The following is a 12,784-nucleotide window of genomic DNA, read 5'->3' on the forward strand; positions in this document are numbered from 1 at the left end:
AACTAATCTAGGTCCTTATATCATGTTAATCGGACGGCCCACATGCTTTCCGTGTCATTAATGACATTTTTGTAATATTTTAACTTTATAAAGTAGTTTCCAGTTTCATTTCTCAAAAGTAAATGAAAAACTTAGTAAAAGTAAATGAAATTGCCTTAATAGTTAAAAAAAAAACTGGAAATTTTTTTGGAAATAGCGAAATTACAAGAATTCCATTAATGAGAGCGGGTGCAATGTGAGTCATTAAATGGAGTGCGATCAATGGCTGAGAGTAGGTCCTAGCTCCTATTAACTCACCTTGGTCTCAATTATATATATATATATATATATGGGAGAGTTTATCTTTAATATTGTAACTACTTCCTCCGTTTTTCTTTTATTGCATCATAAGGACTTTTACGCTATTCACTTAATCTTATTTGACCATCTTTTGTGATTTATCAAGGAAAACCATGGTTATGTGGGATCTCATTAGATTCGTCTCGAAATCTACTTTACAAATATCATTTTTAGAAAAAATATTATTAAAGATATTAATAGCAAAAAGTAATGCATTGGCAAGCATGAAATCTCTCATGGTGCAATAAAAAAAAATTGGAGGAAGTATTAAAATGATGTATATTTAAATATACAAGTTGAGACGTACCTCACGTTTAATGATATTATTTCTTAAACAATTATGGTTAAAATTTTATTAAAAAAAATTAGATAAGATCGATCATATCAGAAAATTCAAACTAAAACAAACATAGTTTAGAAAATTTAAATATAGACTATAACATTTTAATTTGGTGTGGCGAGCGACATCGTGCAGCAAGCTGACACACACCAAATACATAGGCCGAAAACCTTAACCAAGTGAATAACCCTTGACCGAGTAACCATTAAACAAGTAATCTCTAACCGACAAAATAACCCAACCACATTGTGAGACTGAGGGATTTGAGGCATTTATAAATACATAACGAGGGACAGTGCAGTCATTACACTTTAAATTGCGCAAAATTTCAGTATCATTGAGTGATCAAATAGTACAATTGTATATATCTAGACACCTAGTGGTATTACTTATACTTGTAGTGGTATTAAATACACTCTATATGGTATTGTATAAGCTTCTAGTAGTATAAATAGAGTGTGCTCCTCATCGAGTAGTAAAATAATAACATTGTATATTCAACGATACTGTAAACAAAATCTTTTGTATAAACGTACACTCGATTTCACAATAATTTTAATGTATACATCGAGCAGTGTTTGGGTAATTTTTACGGAATATAGGGTAACTTTAAGGTTTTTTGGGTTACTTTAAAGTTTATGTGATTTTAATATAAATAAGTAGCGGGATAAGTTTTATAAGGTTAATATATTTACTTATTATTTAATTCGCAATCACATTGATTTGATTCTAAGTCACGTGTAACTTTAAACATTTGTAACTTTTATATATTAGGGTAACTTTTTTTTTCTTTTTTTGAAACAAGAGTAACTTTAATTTATTTTAAGGTAACTTTTAATTTGATCCATGGAGCTTGAGCGAGCCGGGGTGGTCTAATTATTTATCACTTGTTTTTTGTTGATGAAACTCTTCTCTTTGCTAGAGCTAACCGATTGGAATGCTCAAAGAAAGTTGAAATTCTCAACTTATATGAAGTAGCTTCCGGGAAGAAAATTAACTATGATAAGTTAGAGGACTCCTTTAGCAAAGAAGTTAGTGAGTCGAAGCAATTAGAGTTGATAGATTTGTTGAATATGAAGAAAGTTGATGCCCATAAGAAATATTTTTGGCGTTTTGACAATTATTGGATGATTAAAAAAAATCTATATTTGCAGAAAGACCGTATTTAGAAAATAACTTCAAGGTTGGAAGGAGAAGCTGTTTTCTCAAGCCGGGAAAGAAATCCTCATTAAAACGGTTATTCAAGTAATTCCCACTTACCTTATGGGTGTTTGCAGGATTCCTTGTGGTATTTTGGATGAAGTTCGGTCCTTGACTGCAAGGTTTTGGTAAGGTAATTTTAGAAGTGTGGGTCGAGTTCACTAGAAGAGTTAGGATTCAATGTGTGCTCCGAAATGCTTAAATGGCTTGGGGTTCAAAGACATGACATTTTTTATCATAAAACTCTTGGGAAAGTAAGCATGGCGTCTCCTACAAGCTTCTAACTCTTTGTTTGCCCGAGTTTTTAAAAGTAAGTATTGTCTAAATCTTATTTCCTCGAATCTTATTTGGTTAGTGCAAGGGGCTAATCCTAGAATAGCATTTGGAGCTCGAAGGCTTTGGTGAAGCTAAGGAGGGCTTGCTTTGGCGACTTGGAGATGGTGCTCACATTAATGTGTGGGCTGATCCTGATGATATGGGCCGATTCATTTTGAGTGAGAGGTTTGACGATATGAAAGTGGTGAAGGATTTGATTGACCTGATAACAAAGCAATGGAATTTCGAGCTGATTTCCTCGGCATTTAGTGAACGGGACATGAAATGCGTTACATTCCCTGGAGCTTGTGTGAACCTGCAGGGAACGTAACGACATCTACTATGTTTAATCCACTTATCTTTAGGGAAAATTTTGTACCCTTGATGATTTTCATCAGACTTGGGTGGGTCTTTGGAAGTTAGATGAGGATTCTTGTCCTTGGTGCAACCAGGAAGCTTTGCATCATGCCCTCTTCTCTTGCACAACTGTATCTAACTTAAGGGTTGAGATGGGATGTGAGATGCTAGTTGATAATGCTGAGTCCATGTCTTCTCTAGAGCTACTAGCTTCGTGGAAAAAAGCGGATGGTCTTTTGCATCAAAGAGGTGCAACTCTTTTGTGGTATATATGGAATAGGCACAGTGATAAAGTTTTTAACAATGTGGATATTCCTCATGGCCTCATAATTAACAGAGCTTCTCGACTTGTGACTGATCAAAATGCATATACAGAGAAAGTCTACGGAAATGTCACAGGCTCACAGCCTCTATTGCTGCCCGTAGTTCGAAGAAGTGGCTACCCCCACTAGGTGAGAAAATAAAGATTGATTGTGAGGCTTGTATGAGGGTGGAGGGTTGGATAGGCTTTGGGGTTGTGGCACGAGAAAATAGGGGTGAGGTTTTGTTTGCAGGAGTCAGAAGGTTGAGGAGCTATTGGCCTCCTGAAGTGGCAAAGGGGATAGCCCTGCAGTTCGATGCACGCTTGGGCAAGAGATACGAGTTGTAACCTATTAAACAGGTTACCCATGACACGTGTTGTCATGTAATTGGTCTAATTATTTTTGATTTTTTTTATAGTCATTTAACTTTAATTAAATTCTAATTATGTTTTTAATTTATAATCCTTTTTTAACAAATAAAATAAAATAAAAAAACAACTATCAACAGCCTTCCTGCCTCACCTCGGCAGCTGGCTGCCAACGATTTGTCTCTACCAGCGCCGGCCGAACCCAAAAATTACACCCATCCCCACCACAAAAACCGAATCCTCCACCACCATAATCCGTTTAACCTAGAAAAATCGTTTCTACAGTTTCGGGTTTTTTAGGTTATACGAATCTTTGGTGGTTTTTTTTTTGGGGGGGGGGATAGGTTTTATGGGGCCGAAAAACAAGAAATGGGCCAGTTTTTAGGTTGGCTTAGGGCGAGGATGAGTGTCGGGTTGGGGAACGAGGGAGGAGGGGTTAGGATTTGGGCTGGAGTTGGGCAGGCTTTTATTAGGGATGGGCGGTGGTTAAAACGTGCAAAGGTTGCGGTTCAATTGCTGCCCAAGATGGTTGATGTGGTTGGGCTCTTTGCATGGCTGCGCTGTTGGCCGTGGCTGCGCCGGGTTTTGGCAGGATCCATGAAGATATCAGGTCAAGTGTAGGGGCATGTTGATTGCCACTGGTATGGGAGGTGGTTGGGTGATCATTTTTAGTAATAATAATAATAATAACAATAATTTATATATTTTTACATTTATTAATAAAAATGTTAATTAAATTTTTAAAAATCAAATTAAATTGACCAATAAAACAACGACACGTGTTATGATAACCCTCCAAAACACCCTTTCAAAGTTGTAATATCCCTACCTTATAAAAGTGGAAGAATACTCTTATGAATAGTGTGAAGACTATTATGCCCTTAAAAAATTTAACTGACATATTTACCCCCAATTAAAATTAATTTTGATGCATTTAAGTATTTAACCTTTCGTATTTTTATGCTCTATTTCTTTTGTTTATCTTCCTCCTTATCATTCCACTGAAAAGGCCAAAACTCCTCATTTCTCAATTTCCTCTTTTCTCACGAACTCCTTTTATGGTTGCTGGAATATACTGCTAACATGTCAGTTTCCATTCTGGTACCCCCGGTCACCACCCGCCACCGCGATAATCTATAAGGATGATGACCTTGCTGGTTGTTTATTTTATACTAAAGGAAATGTAAAGTTTGTGCCATCTATTTGGTTATGTTATACGAAGAGGTGAATAAGCATGCTATTCGAAGACGCCCATATTCGGTTAGAGTTGGGGACATCTCAAGATTGGTGGAGTTGATGGATGAATGCAATAATGGTACCTTCGTAGTGGTGGAGTGTAATTGCTTGGATACCATTAAAATGATTAAAAAAAAAAGAGTAATACTTTTGTTGTAATCTCTTTTAGTTGTGTTTATAGGGGAGTCAAACAAAGCAACTCTTTTGATGAGTCTTCTACGGAATGTAGCAGTTATGTCTCACATTTGAGGTACTATAGTCTTACGCTTTTGATTAAGAGCCTATATATTTGAAGATGTATTTTTCTTTAGTTACCGTGTCATTGTCTCGATTTTATCCTAGGAAAAGCTTATAGTTTATGATTATAGGAAAGAGTTAAGATGTACTCATATATCATCATTTAAATACTCGTAGCTCATAAATGCTATCTCCTCCATTATATGGTCCAAACACTATCTAATTGCAGGGAAATGTACTAATTCACATATCCCTTGTGCCAGGATGTTCAATGAGGGTTTTGTCCTCTCCATAACACTCCTATTGTAGTTATAGAATGATGCAATAGCTTTGATTGCCTTTTTATATAGTAATATGTATATTGACGAGTTATAATATATATGATCATTTTCAAAATAAATAATCATAACACAAAACATATTTCTACAATTAAATAAATTAAGATATACTTCCTCTGTTTTTTTACTTGACCTGTTTCTTTTATCACGCTTGCCAATGCAAAACTTTAACGATCAATAACTTAAATTCTCCAAAAGTAAAAATTATAAAAGTTATATATTATGATAGTACTTATTGAGACGAATCCAAAAAGATCATACATGAATATATTTTTCCTTACATATTATTCACAAAAGACGGTCAAAGGAGGGGTGGTGAATAGTGTAAAAGTCAAAGCGGGTCAAGTAATAAAGAACGGAGGAAGTAATCTCTTATTGATCGACCTAAGACAAGTATAATTCAACAACAACTCAAAGTACGTAAACTTTGAGGTTCGAATTTATAACTCCCCTGCGATGGCTAGGTGTATCGTGCGCATCACGCGCGTAGGCTTCCCTAGTTAATATATAATTCAGAAGTTGTATTATTAAAAAAAATAATGGGCCAAAGATTGTACTACGTATTATTATCTACAATTTTTTACTAAGAATTGAGATTTTGATTAAGGGTCTGTTCACTTCAACTTAATTTCAGTTCAGTTCAGTTCGTTTAGTTTAGTTCAACTCCTAATTTTCTTCTCTCATAAAATATTCATTTCAGCTATATTCAGTTCAATTCAGCTCCAATCAATTTAGTTCAACTCAGTTTATTAAATACTCCCTTTGTGTTTTTTTTAAGTGTTACAGTTTGACCGGTACATAGTTTTAGACAATTTAATTGACTTAAATAAAATAAGAGGTCAGTGGAGTAGTTAAAGTATCAAAAAATTGTAAAAGAAAAATAGTGGGGTTAATAGTTTATTGAAAAGTAATGAATGTGAGTGGAGAGATATAATAAAAAAATGTAGTAGTGGGTTTGAGTGAGGATCATGAGAGGAAAAATATATAATATTTTAATGTAGGTTTTTGCTAAAAAAAGAAAGTGTAATACCACCTACCTCAAAATAATGCCCAAAAGTTGCACATAATAATGAACGGGGGTAGTACTTATTAAAAGACGGCCGAATTTGATGTAATAGTGGGATTGAGTGGGGATCATAAGAGGAGAGAGTTATAATATTTTAATGTAGGTTTTTGTTTAAAAAAAGAAAGTGTAATAGTAATACTTATTAAAAACGGCCAAATTTGATAAGTGTAACATTTAAAAAAAACACAGAGAAAGTATAAACAAATGATAATTCAAAAATCCTAATTCAAACTTGTAAATCCAACTGTCCAAAGTTGGATACTCCACCAATTTTCATCACATAACACACAACAAGTACATTACATCACCCACGTTATTTCCACTTCTTCCACCACCCTCTCACCGGAAAAACAAACCCCACAAACTCCAGTTTCCAGAACATTCTTCCGCCATGGGAGGACCTTCAAGGTGGACCTTCACCTTCACCATCTTCATCCTCGCCATTACAACGATCTTAGTTCAAGCAGGCGACAACAACCATGTCTACTCCCCTTGCCGTGACACTACAGTTCAGCGCGACGATGGCTTCACCTTCGGCCTTGCTTTCTCTTCCAAAACTTCTTTCTTCTTCAACAATAATGCCTCGCTTCAGCTTTCTCCTTGCGATCGACGACTTTCTCTCTCCTCCAGTAGCTCTCAAATCGCGCTTTTCCGACCTAAGGTTGATGAGATCTCTCTTCTCACCATCAATGCTTCTTCTTTCAGCCCGGTATGTTACTCTTCCTTCTTTCTTTTTCCCTGATTTTTGAAATTAGGGTTTTAATTATCGCTTATAGCTGTTGAATTAGGGCTTGTTTTTATTTGGGGTTTTGATTTTGGTTGGTTGAATTCGGAAGTGTTGTTTGATTTTATTGTGAGATCGGATCGTATTGATTTGAGTGTTGCTAGTGTATTTCAATTTGTTTGAACTATGAAAATTTTCTATTTTTCGGGTTTTGTTTTGGTAGACATACATTTGAGTGCTTAACCTCATTGTAGAGCAGATTGTATATCTTTAGTTACAGGCATAAGGTTGTCTATATGATATGTGGTGTCATTGGATTAATGTATTATAATCTAAGGAACGGGTTGTCGACTGCGGTTTTTAGTTAATCTTGGCTTGAATTGATGTAGCGATAACAAGCGATGAATGTGATTTAATAATTTAGTGCCGAAATGCTGTTGGAAGGCGTTTTGTAGGTATTTATGATGTAAAAAATGAGTAAACCTTGGGATCTGTACTCTATGATTGGTCGGGTTCATCAAAAACATTTCAGCTGGAAGAAAGATTATCGGGTATTATGCCTTTAAATCACTGTTGTTTCATTCTGTAGTCATCTTTGCAACTTGGGAACACTGTATATTAAGGATCCTTTAGCAATCTTGATGCCCCCATCAGCAATATTGCCAAAGCATCAGAATCTAAGCTTGCTCATTTTACTATGGTACTGAGTGTTTCTTGAGCCATGTATCACTGAAAACAGTTCACAAAGTTTCTGGTGCTCCAAAGTTCTCTTTCTCCTCCAAATACAAGGCAATAGGATTTTGATTATTAAATTTGAAGTGAGTGAGAGCTATTGTAAGCTGTGAGAGAATTTTTCTATATTTTGTGACAGCAGTTGATGTTTTGGGATCCTTTCAATTGCTAGATGTTCATGGGCCATATGTTATTGAAAGATATGGGGTGTTCTTTTGCTCAACTAGATTGTACCTATTGTCTTATTATAGGTCAAACTAGGTGCTTTGTATGTTTTATATATGAACCTTATGTAGTGGTGACTGGTGATAGATTGAGAAGCTCTTTGTAAATCAAAAGGATGCTGAGTTGTCTCTTGAATTTATTGGCATTGAAAGACATGACCTTGGTGTTGTGGATAGAGTTAGGATTGTTATTTTGAGCATATTTTTTTGGTCAGTCCATTCAGTTCCATTCTAGTAGGTTTCGTCCCAATAATTCAGCTCGGTTCATGTTTGTCTTAGAATTTCAGTTTGGTGGTTCGATTCATTTGATATTTATTTAATTGGTGTAATTTCTTTGCACCTTGTATTCCCTGGTATGAGTTTATGTAAACTTAGTACACTGGCCCTTATATGAATTTTTCTAAACTAAAGTTCTATTGTTTGAGGTGTATGATTCTGTCACCAGTAGAGCTGTACCTAAAGTTTATGTATTGCCTTTGACTTTTAGTAACTTCTTTCCTAACAGTTGGTAAGACCATTATGCGTCCAATACTTGCTATTGGGTGCTCGTTTGACTATGCTATCTTTTAAGTTGATCAAGAAATGCAATAGCTCTCATATGCTCATTATTTCAATTTTATTATAAGTATTGCTTTACCCGCTTTAGCTCCCCGAAATAGTCCTCGATGACGCTCCAGGGAAGGGGGATGGTGGTGGTGGTGGTGGCGGCATGGTGGTGGCTTTCATAGTATTACCCAGTATATTAATTGCTTTACAAGTATGATAGTGTACTAGTTGACAAGCCGTAACAAAAGCATTCTTGTGAAAGAAGTATCAAATATCCTTAGTTTTCTTTATTATTGGATTTACCAATACTGTAGCTATACTGGTTCCTCAGATAAATACTGTAGTAATACCCTGTGTCCCTACCAGCTTTTGTTCCCCCCGATCCTCCTGTCCACAGTGTCCAGCCCACCATGATCTTTATCATCTCCAAGCTTCCGGTTTTCTTTGCAAACCATGGCCATCCACCAATGTCATCCTTTCTATTATCAAGCATCTGCCAATCCCTACCTTCACCTTCATCAAAACCCACCACCTCCACTCGCTGCCCACCATCAGCACCCACCTTTGGTACAACAACAACAATAACCCAAAAAAAAAAAAAAAAAAAAAGCCTTAGTTTTAAAATGATTTGGGGTCGGCTAACATGAATTGTCATAAGGAACCGTATGATATAAAAAGGGACATAACAAGATAATCTGTTAAATGAGTTTGAAAAAAAGGTTGAGTAAAGTATAAAAAGAGAGAACATTTAAGAAAAATAAGAGAGTTTTAAAAGAGAACAAATTATAAAATTCAATAAAGCACCCACCTTCAATGGTACCAGAAAATCAAGCATCACTAGAAGCCAAAAAATCAGGTGCCAAAAGAGTTTCTGAATACTGTTTTCAGGCACCCACCAAGTAGTGCAATTTGAGTGGTGGTGGTGGTTGGACAATGTACGGCAGAGCCGTGGAGGTGGATTAGTTGCGTTGGGAGTTTTGGTGGCTGATGAAAGATATATTTTTAATTCCTTTCTTTAGTCATATTATTCTCATTAAAGCAAAGGCAAGTCATTGAAATTGCATAAATCTGTGTCACCCCCTTGTGTTACATTTAAAAACCATATAAGAGGAGCAAGTATTTCAAGATTCATCGTCCAAAATCTAAGCTACATTGTTGCATTAGTACATTTTCTGTTTCAGAAATTCCATAGATCCACAACATAGTGAATTGAAGCTCTAATCCCCATGAATTTTGATTTAGGGAAAGTCAATATAGACTGTTCAGCTTATTGAGCTTGGAATTTCAGAACACCCCCACATGTAAAATTATCGTGCTCTCTCCCGCTCCCCAATTTCCTTAGGCATGCACTTATAAAGTATGTTGTTTTCTTAGCTTTTTTCCTAGTGTATTTTTTTTTTATTTATTTATTTTTTTTTTTTTTTAACACCAAGCCTTATGTATGTCTCATCACTCACATGCCTGGATGGATGTTTTGGTGGACAAGAATTTGGTCCGTGATCTAGTTGTGATATACAAAAGATGATTTTTACAGTTCTCTCTTGTTGGAATTTAGGCCTTAGCTTCAGGGTGCTTGCTTTCTGCAATTTAGGTATGAGGTGTTGGTTTCTTTAACCCATACCTTGTGTTTGTTTTAGAAAAATTACTAATTATAATTTATCCCACTATTCATCCTCCAAGTTATGGGGTTTAAAGAGAAAAGTTCATCATCAAACAAAATTAGACACAACCCATACTGCCCTAAATCCTTATTCAAAACCTAAAGTAGCTTGTGAACCAAACGTCTCATGAATGAGTTTTTCTGATGACTGATTACGTGGAGAGTGGAAATGTAGCTACATGATAGCCGCCTAATATTTAAGGGCACGAGTTTGACCAAGTATTTGGTACTTAAGTCTTTGGGGTATGAAGGAGAATAAACTGCCTCAAGAAATGCTATTTTAGCTATTTTAAGTTTGTGTTTGAGAGGGATGCATACTTCTGAATAGGCAGGCTGCTGAAAAGTTGCTTTATATGGCCTTCTGCAACTAAGGTTGCTGGTGCTGTTTTGCTCTTTCAGTTATTGTGTAATATTTGCACTTCCTGTAGTTTACTAGTTTACAATTGGCCTATATATATATATATATATATATATATATATATATATATATATATATATATATATATATGTACACCAAGGCGTCCAAGACTAGAATTTAGAAAAGGAGAGCTAGCACATGTAAGAATGATTGTTTACCGACTTTGACTTGTCAACCTACATATGCTAGTGTTTTGACAAGGACTAAATGCCCTGCCCTTCATTATTTTATTAAGATCAAAGGAGAGAGGGGATAAAGAGGAGTGAGCTTAGTGCATATGAAATGCATTTTCCTTTGTGGCACATTGGCCTCCACAAGTCTTTGAAAGGAACTAATGCCTTGAAATTTTCTCTGAAGCAGAAAAAAGTCCCAAGCCCTCTGTTGCATTAGGTGGGTTTCTCCCACGTCTACGAAACAATTTTTTATTTATTTATCTTAATCCTTCTATAGAGGCTTCAATGCTTGCATATATAATTATTATAACTCTTACTTCTTTCCCCTAAACGGCTAAACTAATCTCTCGTGATCCATTTACCTCTCTTTTGGGGTTTCATGGACATCTTTCTCCTAGCACTGTATATGTACACCTTATACCTGTTAAGTCCTTTTGGAGAAATGAAAATTTGGTAGCTCTGGCCTCTGATTGAATCAAATCAGGCAGAAACTCTTCCCTAATCTTCACTTTATAATTTATATACTTCCCAGGTTCAGGTACCTTTTTCTTTCACAGTATAGTATATACATCAAGGTTCCCAAATCCCAATGCAAGGGCATTGTGTATTTGTATGTGATCAATTAGATTCAGACTAGATATCTACACTTCTACAGGTCTTAATTCAAGCGTAAATGTGGTGACCACTTTATTAATATATTAGTTTCATCCTGCTTCATCTCATAAACTTGCTTGACATCTGATTATGCTAGTTGATCCTGACATGTTAATCTTCTTCTCTAACTTAAGATGATTGTGCCATATATCCTCTACTGGCATGTTAGTACTCAACTTTTGTTGCTGTATATCTATTAATTAATATTCATTCAAGTGTTCGTTGATGATATCATCTGTTGGAGCTGCTTGACTTTGTAGTGACAGATGTTAAGCAAAATGGTCCTACATCTATATGATCTTATTTTTTCCTTTTGCCGAATGAGATACCTGTTTCTAAATAGGACTATCCTAAAATTTGGTGGGATGTTGATTTTTCAGGATTCAGCCGGTGGTTATATGGTGGCGTTTGCTGGCTCAAAATATGCTGCAAGATCCATTCCTACATTTGTTGCAAATAGCACCCACATAGTGACAAGTTTTACTCTGGTAAGGATATCAGAGATCACATGGTTTTCTTTTTTTTTTTTTTTTTTTGAATAAATCACATGGTTTTCTTTTTCTGTTCTTATTCCTCTTTAAAAGCTTATATATTGCTCTTGTGGAAGCAGATTCTAGAATTTAAGCAAGGCCGACTACAAAATTTGTTTTGGAAAAGGGATGGTTGTGCATCATGTAAAGGCAAGTCTAAGTTTGTCTGCCTGAACAATGTGGATTGTGCAATCAGAATGAGCGACTGCAAGAATCGAGGTGGATCTATGGATTGCAGCCTTGGCATACAATTAGCCTTTTCTGGTACAGATAAGCATTATTCAGTTCTTAATTCTTGGTATGAAGTGCAGAACCTACGGCAATATTCACTATTTGGCTTGTATTCCAATTTACGGAAGTCTCTCTCTGATCAATTCAGCAACTTCTTCTGATTTACTTCTGTGTCTTGTGTGTTCTAAAGAGGCTTTTTCTCTGCTTTTGCAATTGCACGATTCTTCAATTTATTCTCCTTTGATCCTCCAGCAGGCTTGTGTGGAAATATGTGACATGTTTTGGTATGTAATTGTATTTTTTTATTAGCAGTGTATATTGAAATTGAGTTAATGTGATTAATTAGTCGTTCTCTGCTTATCATTTTGCCTTGTAATATTGACCTTTGGTATAAGATCTTGATTCTTGGCCTAAGTTAACTTCTTAAAAATGACTTTTTTTTTTGGTACGTTGTTATGTTGTACAAGTAATATGTACTGATATGTCATATGTGTAATGACTGGCTTAGGAGATTTTTCGACAAACAGCTACCGCTCATAATTTAAGGCTCGATTAGACAATATCACTATGGAGAAAATCTCTTGTTAATATGTCATGTTAACAGAGTTCGTTTATATGGGGTCAATAGTGTATTTTCCCAACAAAAGTAAGGTACACTCGTCAACATGAATTTGCCCCTTAACGATTCTGTAGCAACGTCAATTCTTAACTGTCTGACATCCCGTTCCTGATTTTGTTGACCCCGTTGGTTATTCCCCTCTTTCAACTTCAGCTTTCCCCCCATTCCTTCTTCC

At 35.7% G+C, this 12,784-nt stretch overlaps 1 protein-coding gene across 1 annotated transcript; it reads left to right on the forward strand.

The window, feature by feature from the left end:
* Positions 1–6,308: 6,308 nt before the first annotated feature.
* LOC110735384 lies at positions 6,309–12,420 on the forward strand. The gene is made up of 3 exons (XM_021915568.1): positions 6,309–6,807; positions 11,610–11,717; positions 11,840–12,420. Exons 1-3 carry the CDS (start codon positions 6,490–6,492, stop codon positions 12,149–12,151), a joined length of 738 nt encoding a protein of 245 aa, XP_021771260.1. The 5' UTR covers positions 6,309–6,489; the 3' UTR covers positions 12,152–12,420.
* The last annotated feature ends 364 nt before the right edge of the window (positions 12,421–12,784 follow it).

This window comes from Chenopodium quinoa, unplaced genomic scaffold, assembly GCF_001683475.1.
Source record: "Chenopodium quinoa cultivar QQ74 unplaced genomic scaffold, ASM168347v1, whole genome shotgun sequence".
NCBI classification, from domain to species: domain Eukaryota; kingdom Viridiplantae; phylum Streptophyta; class Magnoliopsida; order Caryophyllales; family Amaranthaceae; genus Chenopodium; species Chenopodium quinoa.